The sequence below is a fragment of the Notamacropus eugenii genome, chromosome 4 (assembly GCF_028372415.1).
Source record: "Notamacropus eugenii isolate mMacEug1 chromosome 4, mMacEug1.pri_v2, whole genome shotgun sequence".
Classification (NCBI taxonomy): domain Eukaryota; kingdom Metazoa; phylum Chordata; class Mammalia; order Diprotodontia; family Macropodidae; genus Notamacropus; species Notamacropus eugenii.
In genome coordinates this window covers 303,039,867-303,061,559 of record NC_092875.1, presented here as the reverse complement: position 1 = coordinate 303,061,559, position 21,693 = coordinate 303,039,867, and the positions used below count along the sequence as shown (strand labels likewise).

Sequence of the window (21,693 nt, the reverse complement as noted above, 5' to 3'; positions counted from 1 at the left end):
GTCTTCTTTGCTGAATCTTCATCCATGCCATGCCCGCTAGCTGTGATTGTCTCCTAAAGGTTTGTTTTAGGCCTTCCTTCTCTTTTTTCTCTATACTCTCAGTTGGTGATCTCATGTGCTCCCAGGAGTTCAACTATCATCTCTATGAAGATAATTCCCAGATTTATATTTCCAGCCCCAGTCTCACTGTGTATCTCACTGGCACATATCCAAAACAGAAATCATCATTTCTCCTCCCATCAAATTGCCTACTCTTCAAACTTTCCCAGTTACTGTTGTCAATACTACCTTTCTTCCAGGCAACTAGATTTTCAGCCTTGATTCCTTTTTCTCACTCATCTCACATAGCTGGTCAGTTGTTTGATATTGTAATTTGTTTCTTTACAACATCTCCTGCATATGTCCCTGTGGTAGATTGTGGTCAGGTCTATCCTAGTCACATTAACAGTGGAGGGAGGATTAGTCCCTGGGAAATTTTTAGACTTAGGTATGGATAGGATTTCAAGAAAAGGCATCAAAACTATCTATAGTGATATGAAAAAAAAATGGTCTGAATCACTGTTGATTAGAAAAAGATAAAACAATTCTGAGGTACCAACTCACACCTGTTAGAAATGACAAATGCCAGAGGCAATGAGGGAAAAATGGTATTGTTGATGGAGTAGTAAACTGGTCCAGCCATTCCAGAGAAAAATTAGAACTATGCCCAAAGGGCTATAAAACTGTGCATGCCCTCTGATCTAGCAATAACACTGTTAGTCTATACCCCCAAAGAGATTAAAGGAAAAGGGATTATATGTACAAAAATATTTATAACTTCCTTTTGTGGTGGCAAAGAATTGGAAATTGAGGGTGTGCTTATCAGTGTGGAATGGCTGAGCAAGCTATGGCATATGATTGTGGAGTACTAGTATCCTATGAGAAGTGATGAGGGAAGTGTTTCAGGAAAAACATGTCAAGACCTATATGAAATGACAAATTAAAAAAATAACTTCAGGAAAGAAATCTAAGGCTCTAGAAGTTGAGGGATGCTAATATAGAAGAGCCTCTGTAACCTTTTTTTTTTAACAGAAAGCCTTTTATTGGTGACATCCCTGTGACCCTATTTTTAAAAAGCCTCTACTGAGACAGTTTCCCATCTCCTCAGACTGGGTGTATTTTCCACTCCTTTTTGCTACCACATAAATATAGTCTCCATGGATTAAAACAAGCAAACAAACATACAAGCTCAGTGAGGTCTTGGCATTCAGTTCAACTGAGCAAGAAATAGAACTATCAGTATACGTCCTTAACCACATGTTTGACCCTGTATTCTTGCATGTTAAGAAAAGTTACTCTTTTATAGCCCCCTTGCTTGTGCAGGGTTAGTAATTTACATCATCACCGGAATCATCCTATGAGCTAGCATTTATATAGAACCTACTTTGGTGCCAGATACTGTGCTAGGAGCTTTATAAATATTATCTGTTTTGATCCTTACCACAACCCTGGGAGGGAGGTTCTATTATTATTATTCCTGTTTTATAGTTGAGAAAACTGAGGCAAATCATGATTAAGTAATTTGCCCAAGGTCATACAACTAGTAAGTGAGTCTTATTTGCACTCAAGTCTTCCTGACTCCAAGCCCAGTATTCTATCTACTCCTCCACTTGGCTACTAGATAGCTTGGTATCTGAAGCTAAGATGACTGCCAGCAGCTGCCCCCTCCCGCACAGTAGTTCTCTCCATTCATGTGGCCATAATCCTAGTTCAGGATCTCATCCCCTTTTACTTGGGCTACTCTTGCAATAGTCTTCTGATTAGACTTGTTGCTTTAAGTCTTTCCCCTCTCAAATGCAGCCTCTGCAGAGCTGCCAGAATGATTTTTCTATCTAGATGATAGCTCCAATCATGTCATCCTTTTACTTAGTAAGCTTCAATAACTCCCTTTTACCTCTGTCATCAAATATAAACTGCTCTCTTCGGCATTTATAGCTCTTCACCATCTGATCTCTTGCTGTCTTTCTAATCTTTTAACCAATTATTCCCATTCCGTGCATTTTACAATCCAGTCATAATAAATTTCTTGCTGTTCCTTGCCCTTGATACTCCATCTCCCATCTCCATGCGTTGGCACCAACTATCCCTCACGTCTACCATGCTCTCCCTCCTTGCCTCTGCCTCTTAGAATCTCTGACTTCCTTTAAGATTCAGTTTAAGTACCACTTCCCCCAGGAGATCTTTCCTGAGGTTTCTGCCTGCTACTGCCTTCCCCTCTAAAGCAACCTTCCATCTTTTCTGTTTTTATCTTGGGTATATGATTTATGTATACACTTGTTTCTCCTGTTACCATATAAGCTCCATGTGGACAAAGACTTTTTGTTTCTTCTGGACAATTTTGTATTTCTAGCATTTAGCACCAGTACCTGGTACATAGTAGGCTCTTAATAAAGGCTTGTAGATTGATTGATTGATAGAACCCAGGTATCTTACCATTCAGTCTAATATTCTTTCCATCATACCATGCTGAGTTTATTATTTTGTTCAGTCGTTTTAGTCATGTCCAACTCTTTGTGATCCCATTTGGGATTTTCTTCACAAAAGTCCTATTGGGGTTTGCCATTTCTTTGTCTAGTTCATTTTACAGATGAGGAAACTGAGGCAAACAGGCTTAAGTGATTTGCCCAAGGTCACACAGTTAGTGTCTGAGGCTAGATGTGAACTCAGAAGATGAGCCTTTCTGACTCTAGTTCTGGTGCTTTCTCCACTGTGCCACCTGTAGGTACAGCAATAATCATATTATTCCATACAGATAATAATTGATCATATTCCATTTACTTTTTAAATGATCAGTGAGTATTTCTTTGATATTATTACACAGTATAGTAGCCATGGTACCCATCATAAACTTAGTGTTCTATATAAATGCTAGCTCATAGGATGATCCTGGTGATGATATAAATTACTGACCCTGCACAAGCAAGGGGGCTATAAAAGAGTAACTTTTCTTAACATAGTGAGTTAAGCTTATCCTTTGGAGAATTGTCCTTTTCTAGACAAAAGCTTTAAAATGGTCTTCTTCTAGACCTTTAAATTTTAGGGAGAAACGTTAATTTTTGTAACATTGGCAGTATACAGACTAAGCTAGAATATACACATATGTGTGCACACACTCATATAAACACATTTTTATATTTCTGCCTTTTTACTACATCTCGACAAGTTACTTAAACTCCAGGGTCATCAGTTTCTATCTATAAACTAGTAACCTTTCTGTTTCTAAACCTATGAATTAGTAATTTAAAAACTGAAAAATTAACCATTTAATCATGAATTATATAGACTTGTTGAATTATAGGTTTTTAAATATCCAGAAAGATATTAGGATAAGGTTTTTAGTATCTTGTCTTAAATAAATTATGTTTAGTTTTTAAAGTAATAGTTCTGATTCAATTCAACAAACATTTATTAGTTTCTACAGTAAAAATTCCCATTTAACAAACTTTTATTTCTTAAGCACTTACAACATATGAGGTGCTAGGTTAGATAAAAGTGATACAAACACAAAAGTGGAAGTCTACCCTCAAGGATTTTCAAGTGAGAATATACAAAATACACCCATAAGTATTTATCTATATAGTTAACATATAAATTCAAAAAAGGAAAAAAGCACTAAAAACTTATGGAATATGAAAAGCCTTGCTGTAGAAGGTGGTATCTCTAATGTACTTTGAGGAAAACCAGGAATTGTGTGAAGTAGATGGTAAGGAAGGAGTGCATTCCAAACAAGGAAATCATCCACATAAAGATACAGAAACCAGAAATTGCCTTGTTGTATATGGGGAGCAGGTAGTAGGCCAGTTTAACTGGAATGGAGAGTTCCTGAAGGACAATACTATGAAATAAGACAGGGAAAGTATGTGGGAGTTACTTTGAAGGCTTTCAGTATTAGCCCGGGGATCTTGCATTTTATCCTAGAGGCAATAGAAAGCCACTGATGATATTTGAATAGGGAAGTGGCTGATTCACATCTATGTTTTAGCAATATCAGTTTGGTAGCTATGTGGAAAAGGAGACCAATTAGGAAGCTACACTATTGAAGTTTTGGAGTAAAAGGTAGAAAGAAAGGAGGGATGAAAGATTTGTTTTTTGGTAGAATCAGCAGAATTAGGCAACTTATAATACGGCATTGGGGAAGAGAAGATTCAAGGATAACACCAGAGTTGTGAGCATTTAACAGTTTATTTCCTGTGAAAATCTAGATTGATGTTTGTAACCTGTGGCCCCATGACAAAGCTGGCATATTGGATGACTTTTTGTGGTACCAGATCATCCATCACTTCTGCTATTGTGCCTTGAGCCCCTGCGAGCTGCTGACAATCACCAACTACCCCCACAACCTTGTTGAAGTTTAGCATATTTAAAACCACCCTCCCTGTCCTGCCCTGTTTACCTCAGAATGGTTAAAAATAATGCATACATGGAAAATCTTAGGATCACAAATGCAAAATGCATATTAAATGCAAAAAATGATGTTAGCAGAACCTGGAAAACAGTGTAGAGTACACAGCAATTACAACACTATAAGTGAAAAGAACTACAACAACAGCAACTTCAGAACTAATATTGTGTAATTTGAGAATGTACTTCCTTTCTTTGCAGAGGAAAGGAATTATGGTTGGAACATTGCATATACTGTTGGACTTGATTAATGTTGGTTTGTTTTGCTGATCTGTTTTTTTCTTTTTTATTCTTTGTTATAAAGGATGGCTTTCTCTATGGGAGAGAGAGGGGAGATGTTGGGGAAAAAGGGAATATAAAAATAAAAGTTGCTAATAAAATAATGTGACATGAAGTCATCAAATACAGCAGGTTACTTAGTATCTTATTTCATTGAAAAGATTGAGCCCATCAAATATGGTCTCTTAGCATTTCTTTCTTCATTACTCAAAACTTCCTGCCATCATGATCCACTCTCTATTTCCTTCAAAATACACAGAAGAAAATATCTTATTTTTCCTACCTCCTCTGGGATCTTGCTCCTATAGTTAAATCACTTTGCCAGCGCTTTTTTAATCTTCCCCTCTTTGCTGCCTCATTCTCACCTCTTCAGGTTTCCTCAAACCCCAAAACATCCTTCCCTTTGTCATTCTAATTCACTATCTTTCCCTCCCAAACTCTTCCCTCTTCCAAACTTCCCTAGAAATTTCTAGTCATCTAGGCTCGTAATCTAGGTGACATCTGTGACCCTTTGCTCTCTCTCACCCACATATCCATAACACAGTGACTGGCATGTAGTAGGCACTTAATGGAACTGCAGGCTTTAGTTGCCTCTGGGGTTTCTTTGTAGAGGTTTCCAGTCTGTTTACCTGTACTCATAATAACTTCGATGGCAGGATTCCTCTCTAGTTGCCCACAGGCTTCCAACTGACTTTTTTTTTTTTTTATTTTGCAATCCTGGGTTGCATGAAGATACTTATTATAATAGTTTTTCCTTAGCTACATTGATCATCCTTTAAATTGTCCTTTTTAGATCTTTGTTAGAGTATATGTAGGAGAATTGGGCTCCTTTCCATCCTTTTATGTTACCATTTTACTAGTAATCTAGCATCTTTAAAAACTTAGCTAAAGGGCCATTTTGTATAGTGGAACTTTGCCTAATTCTGTCAGTGCTAATGTGCTCTTATCCTTACCCCATGAAGTTACTGTGTGTGTGTTTGTGTGTGTGTGTGTGTGTGCGTGCGTGCGTGTGTGTTTTATATTTATTTATATGATAAATATTATTTCCTCTAATAGAATATAAATTCCTTGAGTTCAGGGCCCATTTCCTTTTTTGTTTCAGTATCTTTGGTACTTAACATAGTGTTTGAAATACTGTTGTTGTTCACTTGCGTCCAACTCTTAGTGACCCTATTTAGGGTTTTCTCGGCAAAGATTCTGGAATGCTTTGCTGTTTCCTTTTTCAATGCATTAAGCCAGACAAAGGTTAAATGATTTAAGTGTCAGAGGCCAGATTTGGACTCAGGTCTTCCTGACTCCAGGCCCAGCACTCTTATCTGCTGAGCTACCTAGCTACCTCTGTTTGAAATGTAGTAGGTTCTTAATAAAATGCTTATTCATAAATGGACAAATGAATGAATTTTTAAAGTGTTATTTGACTAGGTAAGTCAAAGAAATGTTGAGGAATATAATAGAATTCACTAAGTATTTATTTTGTTGTTCAATATTTTTTAGTCATGCCTGACTCTTTGTAACCCCATCTGAAGTTTTACTGGCAAAGATGCTGGAGTGGTTTGCCATTTTCTTTTCCAGCTCATTTTACAGATAAAGAACTGAGGTAACCAGCATGAAGTGAATTAGCCGGAGTCACACATCTTGTGTTATTTGAGGTCACATTTGAACTCAGGTCTTCCTAATTCTGAACCTGGTGCTCTGTTCACTGTGCTACCATTTTAGTTATTAGCTGTTGACTATTACACTTGTTAAAATACAAGTATATAAGTTTAAGATTGAGGGAGACGTGGCTAAGCAACGGTTTATATCAAAAAGATCTGTGGGCTTTAGTAGACTGCAAGCTCAAAATGAGTCAAGATGACAGTTAAACAGAAAAAAAGTAATATGATCCCTGGCTTCCTTAATAGAAGCTTGATATGCAGAATAAGAGAGTTTATGTTCCCAGTATACTCTGCCCTTGGCAGACCGCAGGTATATTTTGATCACTGCTGCATGTCTCATGGTTGAATGCTGTTAGTGAACAGAGGTGTGTCCAAAGGTGGGAGAAGGTAACTGACTCACTTGTTCTTTGGGCTGCAGTTCATGGTGACCAGGCATTATCATCTGGACTCTAGCTGAAGTCAATCTAAGTTGTACATACCAAATTCCTCCTCTTGCTGCATTCTCTTTCCCATTACCCTGGCCTGCTGGCTGTTCTGTGTGCATAACATTTCCTTTGCCACTTCTGTGCTTTTGCAGGAGTGCTTCTCAGTGTTTGGAACACACTCTGTCCCCATCTCTATCTTATATCATCCCTGGCTTGAACCTCAATACATGTGCCACCCACTCCCTACGTGAAGCCTTTCCTGATTTCCTAATTATTGGCCCATCTCCCTCTTGAAATTACTTTGAGCTTGTTTATACTTTGTATTTGATTATTTGTGTACATGGTGCATCTCTCTAGTAGAATATAAACATTTTCAGGAGAGAATCTTTTCATTTTTTATCTTTGTATGTCATTTATCATTTTTAATCTTTTTATCTTTGTATGTCTAATGCCTAGGGTAGTTTGTTTCATGTATTTGGTGTTTAATAAAGGTTTATTGAAATTGAAACCATTGATTAATTTTTGACTCATTGCCTAGTTAGTAGCTTAGAATACGACTGTTTAGTTGCTTTAATTTTTTCAAGTATAAACGATATTCACATTTACTTTAATAGTCAAAGGGTCAGGTACGTTTTGTGTTTTTTTTTTGCTTTCCTAATATGGTAAAATGCATGAGGATAAAACTCATGTCTCTGTGAACTTAGAGTACCATAACCTTGGTTGGTTTACAGACATAATCTAAGCTGGAAGCTTTGAGCATAAAGTATAAATTTTCCTTTTGAAAAATCAGGCTTTAATGTATTTTCTTTGATTTGCCTGCCACAAAATATAGAAACATTTATCAAATTGACTTTCTTGGTTCTATCACTTTGGCAGTACTTCGAGTTTATATTATTATTCTGACTTATTTAATGAAGTTATTGCACTAATCTGTTTTAATTGTGTTCATATGTATGTATAGAGAGAGGTATAAATATATATAAATATATTTCTTTCCTTATATAGGACTCTCCAAAGGATGTGAAATCCTTTGCATCTCTGCTGAGACATTCTCCTCTAATTCAGATGGGACCTGCCAAAGATAAAATCGTCTTTGGACAAATCTTCCATGTTGTGGAAAATGACCTTTATATAGATTTTGGTGGCAAGTTTCATTGCGTATGCAAAAGACCAGAATCAGATGGAGAGTAAGTAATAACATGATTAAGTATGATTAAGTAATGGTGTTTTTTTCTAAAATGCTTTACTGATTTTTTTAAAAAAGATTTTTAGTCCTTCCCAGTACTCTACTCCAGTAGAGCTTTTTCTAGACAAAAAAATCTGGTTAAACAAAACCAACCAACACACTAATCATGGTTAACATAAAAACTTCTTTTCTCTCCTTTAATCCTTACCTGTTTCCTGAGAGGAGGCCTCATCAATTCTGTGCAATTGAGATTAGCTAGTACTTCCAGCTGAGTTTGGATGTGTGTTATTGTTGTTTTCCTTTACTTTGTTTTCATACATATTCTGCTTACTTCATTCAACATCAATTCAGTTCTCTTCATTTCAGCAATCATTTATTAAGGGCCTAGTATGTACATGGCATTGTAAATACAAAGACAGAAATGAAGGGTCTTTGCCCTAAAAGAGTTTATATTTTCATTCTTTTGAGTCTTTCCAAGTTTCTCTGAATTCTTCATAATCTCTATTTCTTCTGATGTAATGATATTCCATTGTATTCATATTCATATACTATAGTTGTTTTTCTGGAGTGAGCGCAGTGAAGGGGAGCACCATGAAGCTCTCGTGGGTTTTGCAATCAAAACTAATCTAATCAGCAAGTTGGTATGCCTGCCAAAAGGAGTGAATGACAAACTCATGACAATGTGGTTGCCACTTGCAGAAAAACACCATGCTACCATCATCAGTGCCTATGCTCCCACCATGACAAATCCTAATGAAGTCAAAGAAAAATTTTATGAAGACCCAGAGACTCTTATCATCAATGTGCCAAAACAGAACAAGCTTATAATTCTGGGTGACTTGGCAGGGAGTCCTAGGGAGGAATGGAGTTGGAAACAGTGACGGTCATTTACTGCTCAAGACTTGTGCATCACATGACCTCATTACCAACACCATTTTCTGTTTACCTAAATGCAATAAAACTTCATGGATGGACCCTCGCACCAGACGTTGGTATCTAATAGACTATGTGATTGTAAGGAGAAGAGACAGACAAGATGTGAGAGTGACAAGGGCAATGTGTGCTTCAGAGTGCTGGATTGATCATAGAGTTATCCTTTCTCAGCTAAATATTCGCATTCATCTGAAATGCTTCCCCCAAGGCAGAATGACTACCAGAAGAATTAAAGTCAACAAAGTAGAGCTCTTCTCTTCTCTGAATGTGGACAGTTTGTTGCTAACTTGGAGGGAAAGTTGAGCCAACACACAGTTGGCAACAGTGGAGCAGAAAAAGAGTAGGCAGCTTTCAGAGATTTGGTGTACAGCACTGCATTTGTTCATCTGGGTCAGAACACTCACAAACACCAAGACTGGTTTGATGAAAATGATGGGGAAATTCAGAAGCTGCTAAATAAAAACAAGAACTCCACAGGATTTACCAGCAGGATAATTCATCCACCTCTAAGAAGGCAACATTTAGTGCCATCAAAAGCAAAGTACAAGCAAAACTTAGAGGGATGCAGAATTTCTGGCTCAGTAAGAAGGCAGATGAAATTCAGTTTTATGCTAATAGAAACAATCCAAAGTGTTTTTATGATTCCCTGAAAGCTATTTATGGACAGCTACACGGTGCTGATGGAGCCACATTGATTAGTGATAAGGATATGATCTTAGAGAGATGGACTGAACACTTCCATAGTGTTCTCAACAGGCCATCATCGATCAGTGCTGAGTCCGTTGACTGTTTACTTCAGGTTGAAGTTGATCCCTCCTTAACTGAACTTCCAACTGAAGAAGAGGTTTTGAGGGCCATTAGGCTCCTTTCATGTGGTAAAGCACCTGGTACTGATTCTATTCCAGCTGAGATTTACAAGGTAGGGGGACCATTGCTCACACAAAAGCTGACTGAAATTTTCCAGGTTATTTGGCAAGAGGAGGTTATCCCCAGGAGTTCAAGGATGCCTCCATTGTCCATCTCTATAAAGGTAAAGGAATAGATTGTCCTGCAACAATCACAGCAAGGTCTCTCTCTTAGTCCTTGCTGGCAAAATTCTTGCTAGAGTCCTCCTTAATAGACTGATCCTTCACTTGGAAGATGGTCATCTACCTGAGAGCCAGTGTGACTTGAGAAAGGGCCGAGGAACAGTCGATAACGGTGTTTGCTGCCTGACAACTACAGAAGAAATGCCAGGAGCAGAACAGAGGTCTGTATACAACGTTTGTAGATCTGACCAAGGCCTTTGACACTGTTAGTCATGAGGGCTTATGGAAAATTATGTAAAAATTTGGTTGCCTGGAGAAATTCATCAGTTTTGTATATCAATTTCATGATGGCATGTTTGCCCAGGTTCTGAATAGTGGACAGTGCTCTGATGCCTTTCTAGTCACCAGTGGAGTGAAATAGGGTTGTATGCTTGCTCCCATGCTTTTTTAGCATGATGTTTTTAGCCATGTTGTCAATGCTTTCAATGAGGATGAACAAGGCATCAAGGGCAACTACCATACTGATGGTAAGTTCTTCAATTTGAAAAGAGTGTTTGTGCATGATTTTCTGTTTGCAGATGATTGTGCACTCCGTGCAGCCTTTGAACCTGGGATGCACCAAAGTATGGATCAGTTCTCTGCTGCCTGTGCTAATTTTGGCCTAATAATTAACACCAAGAAAACACAGGTGCTCCAATCAGCCACCACCACACCATCCATATGTGGAACTATCAGTTACAACAGATGGAGAAGTTTTGAAAGCTCTGGATAAGTTCACTTACCTTGGTAGTGTACTTTCTAGGGATTTACATATTGACAATGAGGTTGATGCACACATTGCCAGAACTAGCTCAGTGTTTGGAAGGCTCCACAGAAAAGTTTGGGAGGGAAGAGGTACTAGACTTGACTACCGAACTGAAGGTCTGTGGAACTGCTGTGCTGACCTCATTGTTGTATGCCTGTGAAACATGGACAGTCTGCTCTGCCAGGAAACTGAATCACTTCCATTTGAACTGTCTTAGGAAGATTCTGAGGATCACCTGGCAGGATAAGGTCCCAAACAATGAAGTCCTTGCTCGAACTGCCAAGCATTCAAACTATGCTTCAGAGAGTGCAACACTGATTTGTTTGAATGCAGAATGCACACTTGCCAGAAAGACTATTTTATGGAGAACTCACATGGTGGTCAGAAGAAGCAATACAAGACACTCTCAAAGTCTCTTTCAAGAACTTTGGAGTTGACTGTGCAACATGGGAGACACTGGCAAAGGACCACTCAGCATGGTGTACCCACACCAGAAAGGGTTCTGTGCTTTATGAGCAAAGCAGAATTGAGACAGCACAAAGTAAACATAGGATGTGCAAATTTGGAGTATCCATCCAAAAAATTCATACCGACTATCTGTACCCAACCTGTGGTAGAGCATTCCGAGCTCATGTTGGTCTGATCAGCCACAGTTGGACACACTGAAATTTCACTTTACAATGGTGATGTCATTTTGGTTCTCTTCGAGAACAGAGGGCAACAACCAACCAACGAACCAACCACCATCCATACTGTAGTTGGTTTATCCCACTTAAGCTGCTTGAGGCTCAGTTTCCTCATCTACCAAATGGAGATAATGATACCGCTGGTTCCTACCTAGAATTGTTTTTAAAAATCTAGATAACGTATATAAAATGCTCTATAATCCTTAAAGCAGTATTTTAGTGTCAGATGTTAAGATGATTATAATTTTCTAGTCATTTCATATCTTTCCCTATTTAAATAGTTTCAGAATCAGTCCCCAAATGATTCCAAAATTATGTCCTCTTTAAAATGGAATTGTTCTCTGTGCCTTGATCAGATTCTTCCCTATTTCATTTTAACTGCCATTTCAGTTTCATCATGTGGTATATTGGCTACTATATTTTAATATTAAAAGGAATTTTTTTTATAATACAGGAAAAAACAGACTTTTTTCTCTACTATTTTTTACTACTTTGTGAAGCAAATACTGATCACATAATCTGGGCTCTCAATTGAGCAGGAAGAATAATAGGTTTTACTGATTTTCTTCTGGGAAATTGCAGTTCAGCTGCATACAACTATAAAAGCCCATTACTTTAATGTCAGTGGTCTTATTGCTTCAGAGTTTAAAACTCTGGTAGCTCAGTTGGAACACTAATTCATTGTTGATGGAGCTGTGAGCTGATCCAACCATTCTGGAGAGCAATTTGGAACTATGCCCAAAGGGCTACAAAAATGTGCATACCCTTTGAACCAACAATACTCCTTCTAGGGCTGAATCCCAAAGAGATCATTAAAATAGGAAAAGGTCCCACATGTTCAAAAATATTTACAGCAGCTCTTTTTGACGAGGCCAAGAACTGGAAATTGAGGGAATGCCCATCAATGACTGAGCAAGTTGTGGTTTATGAATGTAATGGAATACTGTTGTGCTATAAGAAATGATGAACAGGCAAACTTCAGAAATGCCTGAATAGATTTATATGAACTGATGCTGAGTGAAGCAAGCAGAACGAGGAGAACATTATACACAGTAACAGCCACAGTATGTGAGGAGTGTTTTTGATACTTAGTCCGTCACAGCAATGCAAGGACATAAAACATTTCCAAAAGACTCATGATGCAAAATACCACCCACATCCAAAGAAAGAACTATGGAGTTGGAATGCAGAATTAAGAAGACTGTTTTCTCCTTTGTTATGTTTTGTTTTGGTTTTTTCATGGTTTCTCCTATTCATTTTAATTCTTCTGTGCAACATGACTAATGTGAAAATGTGTTTAATAAGAATATATGTGTTAGAACCCAAATGAGATTGCATGCTATCTTGGGGGGAGTGAAAGAGGGGGAGAAAATTTAAAACTTATGGAGGTGATTGTTGAAAATTGAAAATAAATAAATTTGGGGGGGAAAGAATTTTTTAAAAAAACTCTACCGTCTCAGACAAATTAAATGAACAGCCCCAAAGCCAATGAAATAATATTACTTAACATCAGTAGACTGCATCGTGCTACTAGTGAAAACTTTTATACAAGAAATGACATAAAGGACATTATTAAATACATTTATGAACTGAAAATGAGGAGTGGACCAGAAATTGGAATAGATGGGTAGTCTAAGTGCTACATTGGGAACCCAGAGATATTAAAAGAATCTGAGAATAGTCTTCAGCATGTAGAGTAGACTCGCAATTGGTGAGACGGGAAGATAGAGTGACAAATGGCTTAGAGAGTAGAACTAGAAACAGTGGATAAAGTTAGCAGAAGCAAATTTGGTCTGGATATACAAGTAGAAACTTATGAACAATTAATCAGTAAGCATTTATTAAACATTTGCTCGGTGCCAAGTAGTGCGCTAAGCAATGGAGATAGAAAGGCGGAAGACAATCTCTGCTTTTGAGGAGTTCCCAGTGTAATGGAGAAAACAACGTGAAAACAGTTCTGTAAAACAAGCTTTGTACATCATCTTTGGCACTATAGAATCATAATTTGTGATGGCATTGATCAGAGTTCTAAAATCTTTTAATGTTGTTGTCATTGTATAAATTGACCTAGTTCTCACTTCCCTCTGCATCAGTTCATGCTTCGGAAACCATCTATTTCATCATCTCTTATGGCACAATAATTATTCTTCTTTACCAGTTTGCTTAGTCATTCCTCAATAGGTGGGCACCCCCTTGGTTTCCAGTTTTTACTACTGTGAAAATATATACACACACATATATGTGATGTCATTTTGGGTGAATTGTTTAGACGTACCAAGGAAATCCCTTTGCCCTGTGATTGATGGAAAGACATGATTCTGGCCAATCAGAATAGAATTCCTGAGCAGGCCCTAGGGGAGCTCTTCTTTCCTCACAAAGGGTGAGAAATGTTTCCAGCCTGGTAGGATGTATCTAACTTTATTTCTCTATTTTTCTGCTATATTAAAATGTTATAATTCTAATTTTGGTCTTCCAGGAACTCAAATACCATATATAACAAAAGAAGTATTTGCCTCCTATAATGTAATATAATATTCCTGTAATATAATATTTTTGCAAAACTCACTGAAGCACTGTGACAATTAAAAAGGTTCTAAGACACATAGTTTCCAGGTAATTTAATTATTTTACTAATAAGGCTAGCATGTTTATTAATAAAAGGATGGTCATGTGGCAGTCTCTCTTAGACCAAGTACCCCTTATAATGATGAGCTCACAGTTTATCTCCCTTCAAAGAATGTGTGTTCCTGAGAGGTGGCAATCAACTCTGATTGGTTAACAGTTAATGAGAAAAGGAATATTACATTTAGAGACTGTATATTACAGTGAGGGTTTTGGGGTACGTGACTTGGATCAACTAAATCTTGGTCAAAGAGACTTCTCAATTTCCATATAACCTGTCTGACAGAAGGGAGAATCAACACTTCCCTAGATTCATCTGAGCAAGCAGAGTCAACAGGAATGCATCTGTTAGCCCAGACTTAAATTTTTTTTACTGTCTGATTAGATCTTGACCAGGGTAAATCTTTGCTTAAGATTTCCCACACTGGTTGGTTTCTGGATGAGGAAGTAGAAAAGGGGAAAAACCTTTGTCCTAACATAATAATTAGTTCTTAATCAATAATCATTTCTCACAGCACTATCACCTTCATGAAGTCTTACCTGTTTACACCATGTACATAGTAACCTTTCCTAATTACTAGAGTCCATAATTGACCACTGGGCTTTACATAACATTTTTTATATCTTTTCAATATACTTGTCATGTAGTACTAATTATGTTATGACTGTATCTTTTCCCTCTTACTGTTCTGTCAGCTCCGTGAGGGCAGAGATATTAAGCTTTATTTCCTGCAAGATGTAGCATAGAAGTCTCTTCATAGTAGGGGCACATAACAAATTAACAAATGTATATTGAATTGAATTGATATTATTAGGTATCATATGACTTATTCTAAAAATAATTTAACTTTTTCTTTCCTGTTTATTATTCCTTTTCCAAGATTTATGATTTTAGTCATCATTATGAGCAAAAGTCATTATATTGTGTTGTGACATAATCATGGATTCCAGGGTTATCACAGTAGATAGTATCATATGTTCCATTTTAAGTGAAACCAAATGGGAATGACTTTTTACTTATGCTTCTATTGCATCTTTTTTTTTTTAAACTTTTCTCTCCTTCTCATTTGTCCCTTCTGAATGCAGTCACTCTCTGCTAAAGTGTGTCCTCTGTTTTTCCTTTTCTAATCTGCTCTAGAAACTAGAGAACCAGTTGTGTCAAAAATAATAGAACAGTGTATAAAATGATAATATGTAGTCCCTGAATGGAAGCCTATTCGTAGGTAGTATGGAACATTTGAAAGGGTGCTGTATTGAAGAGTCAGAGACCTGGGGCTTGAATCTCCTGACTGTGCCACTTACTTCAGCAAGTCATTTAGTCTTTATAGGTTTTAGTTTCTTCACTTGTAAAGTGAGGATGTTGGACTAGATGTTCTCTGAGGTTCCTTCTAGCTCTAGATAGAAAAACTTATGAGTAAAGAAGAAGAGCTTCTAAATGTGATGCACTGGAACAAGTGATGAATTTGGGAGTAAAAGTAAAAAGTCAAATTCCAATTCAGTATTATCTCTGTGATCTTAGGCAAGCTACTTAATGTCTCTGGGCTCTGTCAGCTGTACAACGAGTGAGTTGAACTAGATGGCTAACAAAGTCTCTTGAAACTCAATCTATAATCTATTTTTACAGACTTTGTAAAATATGTTTTTCTGTCCTCATACTCTCTCCCTTTTGGGGGCTTGTTTTTTGTTACATCTATTGGAGGTATCTCTTGTCATAATATAATTAACTTCCAGATAAGTTTTATTTTACTGAGGTTTACAGTTTATTAATTGTTACTATTAATAATGTTAATAAAAAGGAATAGTTTTAGTGTTTTGAATGTGTTGATTTGTTTAGAATATTCTCGTAAATTATATAAACAGTTTAGAGGTAAGCCTTTGATTTATTGAAAGTTATTTTAGAATAAACCAGAGCAATAATAAAGGTGCTTACATAGTCCTTTTTGGGGAGTTGTATTAATAACTAGTATTTTTTAGCTCATGGTATATTAAAATTTAAAATACTTCAGTGTGTCATTTTTTGTTTCTCCTATTCTAACATGATAATGCCCTTGTTAGTGATGGTCTGATCATCAACCCCGTTCACTTAGGGAAAACATCTGTTTTTACTAGAACACAAAAACCTTATAATTAAACCAGTTTTTATTCCTTTTAGTTTGAGTTTTTAAGAAAACCACCAATGGGTTGCTTTTAATATTCAGCGCTATAAACAATTAAAAAAATTTTTTTTAACTTTTCAGTAGTTAATTTTTTGTATAATTTTTTTGTTTTTATTTTGTTTAGAATGCAAAAATATCAGTAAAAAGATACACAATTTAAAAACTAAGGTTCATTTATTGATATTTTAATAAGAATTTAGCTTTCAAACATATTATTTATGTACTGGTATCCTCATCACAACAGACATGATTGACAGCTCTTAAGTACTATGAATATCAAAACAAGCATGATTGGCAGTTCTAAAGCAGTTAACACGTGCAGTGAATATCATCTGTACATTTGTTTGACACTGAGGTGGAATAAACAAGCTAATTTCCCAGTCTTTGTTTCTAATTTAGGCTGCGGTATATAGGGTCAAATGAAAAGTGGAACACGTATTGAATGTTTAAAGAAACTAGCGTTTTCAATGAGAAAGAAGGGAAAATCAGGTATTTTAGTTAAGCAGTTCATTTTGCTTCAATACACAGATTATTTTTTTAAAAATAGATTTTTAAATGGAACCTTTAAAATAGTGATTATATATGTATATAGATATTACATACAGATACATACATATTTACATAGATATAGCTATATATACATATATATGTAGTAGAGGGAACCCATAATATATAGATCTATATACAGATATATTACATGTCTATGTATGTATATATTTATATTTTCATACATATGTATATATATTCAGTGGAACAGCATGTTTTTTAAAAAAAATTTTAGAAGGCTTTTTTTTTGATTTAGGATTGATATAAGTAAAAATTGTGTAACCATTAAAGCTACTCAACAGTGGGGTCTGCCTCTTGAGTAGTGATCCCCTTTTCTGGAGGTATTCAAGGGAAGGCTTAATGACCTATTTGGATTGTTGTGTAAGGGATTTTTATACAGATAAGGGTTGGGCTAAACGTATTATGTATCTGTGATTTAGTCCCTTGAGAATGTAAGCTAATTGTGAGTTGAGGTTGTTTCATCCTTTCTTCTTGTACGCCCCAGCACCTGGTACAGTGCCAGCTCCATGGTAGGTGCTTAATAAATATTTGTGGATTAATTTTTAAAGCCTAGTTAGGGAGATAAAACAAGCAGTCATGTCAACAGGTGAAACTTTTAAGTAATAATAAATGTTAAGTAACATCTCACTGTTGAAAGAGTGGTCCGCTATTCAATTTGATAATTATCTGAACAAGAATAGTTTGCTTGCAGAACTCCAAGGAGTGGAAAGCCTTTTACCTTCAAGAGCAATCCAATCGACTTTTGGATAGCTCTGACTGCTAGGGCATGTCTCTTAACATGGGTCAGAAATCTGCCTTACTAGAACTTATACCAACTGCTCCTTCCTAATTCTGTGCCATAGAGCCAAATAGAATAAGTTTCATCTGTCTTTTGTATAAAATGAAAAAGTTCAAATACTTGAGAATTAAGCTATTCCTAGTTCTTCAAACCCATTGTCTTATGGTAGGTGTCCCCTTGCAGCCTTTCCCCATCCTGGTTGTCTTCCTCCGGGTTCTTTTCCTTATATGTGATTTCCCATCTTCTTTCTGCCTCTGGGCCATGACACAAGTTATTCTGGCTGAAATGTGACCCCTTCTTACCTTTGCATCTTAAAACCCTCAGTTCCTAAAGCTGAGCACAAGCGTTACCTCTTACATTGAGTTTTTTCCTATTTCCCTAATTTTTTATATTTTTTGTTTTCAAGGAGAAGCATGTAGTGTAGTTCAGAGGTATTAAATTCAAGGAATGCAAAACTCCTGAGTGCAGCAGCACCAAATTACAATGTAACTGGGAAGCATTTAACAAAATAGATAAAAATACAATGCAATATAGTTGATGGTAAAATTGTGATTTTCTCAATCTCAGGGATTTGTTTTTATATGAGTTTCACAGCACTGACTTAGAAGACAGAAAGTTGCCTTGAAATTAGGAAACCTGGATTCAATGTCCAGTCTTTTACATATAAACTCAATGAGCATGTCATATTTAACCTCTTAATGTCTGGGTAAATTGCCTAAGCCTATAAGCTACAGATGTACATTGTTTGAGAAGGTTTCATCAAAGTAGTTCTCTACATGAATGAAATCACAGATTCAGACACTAATAACATTTTGTATTTACTTACATATGTTGATGTTATTTCCCCAAATAGAGTGTTCCTTGAAGGCAGGAATTGCTTCATTTTTACCTTTAATATCCTCTGCACCTAACATATTGCCTGTATCAAGCAAGTGATTAATAAATGTTTGTTGATTTTTTAAAATGTGTTGCCTAGTGCTAAATATAGTATTATTCCCAGTAGCTTTGTCTTTCTTAATCCAGCCAAATATTACAATTGACTTTATTTACTAAAACTAAATTTACAATCTGCTAAAACTCTGTGATTTTTTCACGTGAGCTGCCCTTTAAACATTCATCTCCCATCCTTCACTTGTGAAATAGACATTTTTTTTTTAGTCCAAGCATAAGACTCTTTTTACCCCCATTAAATTTATTCTTATTAGATTTCTTCTTCCTCCTCCCTCCCCAGGATTCTGGTCTCTTGAGATCTTTTTAGATCTATCTTTGTAATTATATGTGTTATCTATAATAAAAGTTACCATTTTCATATTTAGATCAGTTAAAGGAGTTAAGGATGTTCAGTTTGAAGAACAAAAAACTTAAGGGAGATATGGTAGTACTACAAGTACTTGAGACCTTGATATGTGGAAAAGCCATTAGACTGTCTCAGGAAGCAGAACTAATCGGTCAGTCAGTGTAGCATTTATTAGTGCTCTCCTTAGCCTAGGTACTGGTCTAAGTGCTGGAGATATAAATAAAGGAAGAGGTCTGTGCCTTCGAGAAGCTTGCTTTCTGATAGTAGAAATAACATGCAAATAACTAGACTTTCACAAGATATATTCAGAGTAGATGGGAGGTGAGCTCAGAAGGAAGACACTATCAGCTGGGGTACTTAGAACAGGCCTCTTGCAGAAGGTGGGATTTGAGCTTGGTCTTGAAGAATACAAAGACGAATAAGAAAGGGGGTAGCATTGCGGGTGTGGGGGGCAACCTGTCTATTCAGCCTCAGAGATTTAAGATGGAGACATGTCCTGTGAGAAATAGTTAAGTTGGCCAGTGGAGCCTGATTGCAGAGGGCAAGGAGGGGAATAAATTATGAGAATGGAAGGGTAGGAAAGAGCAGTGGTGTGAAAGTCTTTAAATGTCAGAGGTGTTGAAGTTATCCATCTAGTCTCTCCTTTCTTATTATTTATTTGACCTTAGAGGAAAACTGTTAGCCTAGCATATGGGGTCCTAATCTTTTTTTGTGTCAGGGACTCCTTTGGCAGCCTTGTGAAGCCCGTGAACTCTTTCTCAGAATATTTTTTTTAAATAATTGAAAGAAATGTGAAATTTCAATTAAAGGTTAGTGAAAAATTAAAAAATTAATTTTTTCTCTCATCCAACCAAGTTCACAATCTCTCTATAGACCTGCACTTTTCAAAAAAGCCCTAACTTAAGGTGTTTTGTTATCAGGTGCAGGGTGGAGCTGTACAGGGAAGGAGAGCTCTATTTTGTCCTTGACCCTCTTTTTGGGTGACAAGTGGCCTGATGTCTTAGTTTATAGAACTAAAACGATTAATTTAAATACTATTGTATTTCATGAGGTTTAACTTATTTGAGACAATGAAACTAGACTGCTTTGTTCTCAGCCAAATACAAAATCAAGAAAGCTTTTCTGTTTATACTATATTTCATTCTTTTAAGTTTTAATTCAGAACCCCAATTTTAGACTTAAAATAGACTACTTCATAGTGTTCCTTTTTAAAATGTAAATTAGATATTAGATGAATATAATTAAATACTTAATTAGAACTGATTGAGCATATTATACTATTCATGTGGGTTTTGTGTTGTTGCCTATGTCATTTGTGAATTTATTAAGCAAATGGATCTTTCCTTGATGAATTTTCCTTGAAAGCATTTTCCTTTTTATGCAGTATATTTTTTAAAAAGAGGGTTATGAACTGTTTGTAATCATATATTATGGAAATAGATGCATTTGATTCAGGATAGAATGAGTAATTTGAAAGTACTTGGCCTTAAACATGTAAACATAAACATGTATAGATTTATGTACTGTACAAGACTCAGCACTTTTGTTTAAGTTAAACTTGCCTCAGTACCCTTATTTATATATTCTGTATTCTATTTTGGGCTAAAAAGATAAATATCAAAATGTTTTGAAAGTTACCAGTAAGACAAAAAGGTAAACTATTTTTAAAAAATCTAAACATTGTCCATAAAAAGAAATCTTTCCCTCCAGTCCCATTCATAATTGTGTTTTTATTATGAGGTAGGTGGATTTGGGGAGTAGGAACGAACTGAAATAATCCCTAGTGCATAGTTTAATTTGAAGTCTCTATCTAGAAACTTTCTAAGAATAGCAGTAATTTTTGTAATGTGGTTTCCAAATTCTTTGCTCAGTATGAATCTTTTTTTTTAAAGTATCAAGGAAAATTAATTTTTTTCTTTGTAATGTCCTATTTTTATTTTGTGTTTAACATTATTTTTTAAATTTATTTGTTTCCAACATTCATTTCCACAAAATTTTGAGTTCCAAATTTTCTCCCCATTTCTCCCCTCCCCCCACCCCAAAACCCGAGCATTCTAATTACCCCTAACACCAATCTGCCCTTCCTTCTAACATCCTTCCCTTCCCTTATCCCCATCTTCTCTTTTGTCCTGTAGGGCAAGATAAATTTCTATACCCCATTACCCGTATTTCTTATATCCTAGTTGTATGCAAGAACAATACTCAACAGTTGTTCCTAAAACTTTGAGTTCCAACTTCTCTTCCTCCCTCCCCACCCATCCCTATTGGGAAGGCAAGCAATTCAATATAGGCCATATCTGTGTAGTTTTGTGAATGACTTCCATAATAGTCGTGTTGTATAAGACTAACTGTATTTCCCTCCATCCTATTCTGCCCCCCATTTCTTCCATTTTCTCTTTTGACCTTGTCCCTCACCAAGAGTGTTGACTTCTAATTGCTCCCTCCTCCCATTGCCCTCTCTTCCATCATCCCCCCCACCCTGTTTATCCCCCACTTTCCTGAATTGAAAGATAGGTTTTCATATCAAAATGAGTGTGCATTTTATTCCTTCCTTTAGTCGAATGTGATGAGAGTAAGCTTCATGTTTTTTTCTCTCACCTCTCCCCTTTTTCCCTCCACTGAAAAGTCTTTTATTTGCCTCTTTTATGAGAGATAATTTGCCCCATTTCTCCCTTTCTCCTCCCAATATATTCCTCTCTCACCCCTTAATTTCATTTTTTTAAGATATGATCCCATGTGTGTGTAATCCTACCAACTACCCAGATACTGAAAAAAGTTTCAAGAGTTACAAATATTATCTTTCCATGTAGGAATATAAACAGTTCAACTTTAGTAA

The 21,693-nt window shown here is 36.3% G+C and overlaps 1 protein-coding gene across 2 annotated transcripts in view; it reads left to right on the top strand.

Moving 5' to 3' along the window:
- The window catches only part of TPD52 (tumor protein D52), a 336,705-nt gene that overhangs the window by 178,676 nt on the left and 136,336 nt on the right, over positions 1 to 21,693 (top strand). For both annotated transcript variants that reach the window (XM_072604959.1, XM_072604961.1), the window contains exon 2: positions 7,805 to 7,986. In XM_072604959.1, the coding sequence (XP_072461060.1) occupies positions 7,805 to 7,986 (182 nt within the window). The remainder of the gene's footprint in view (positions 1 to 7,804; positions 7,987 to 21,693) is intronic.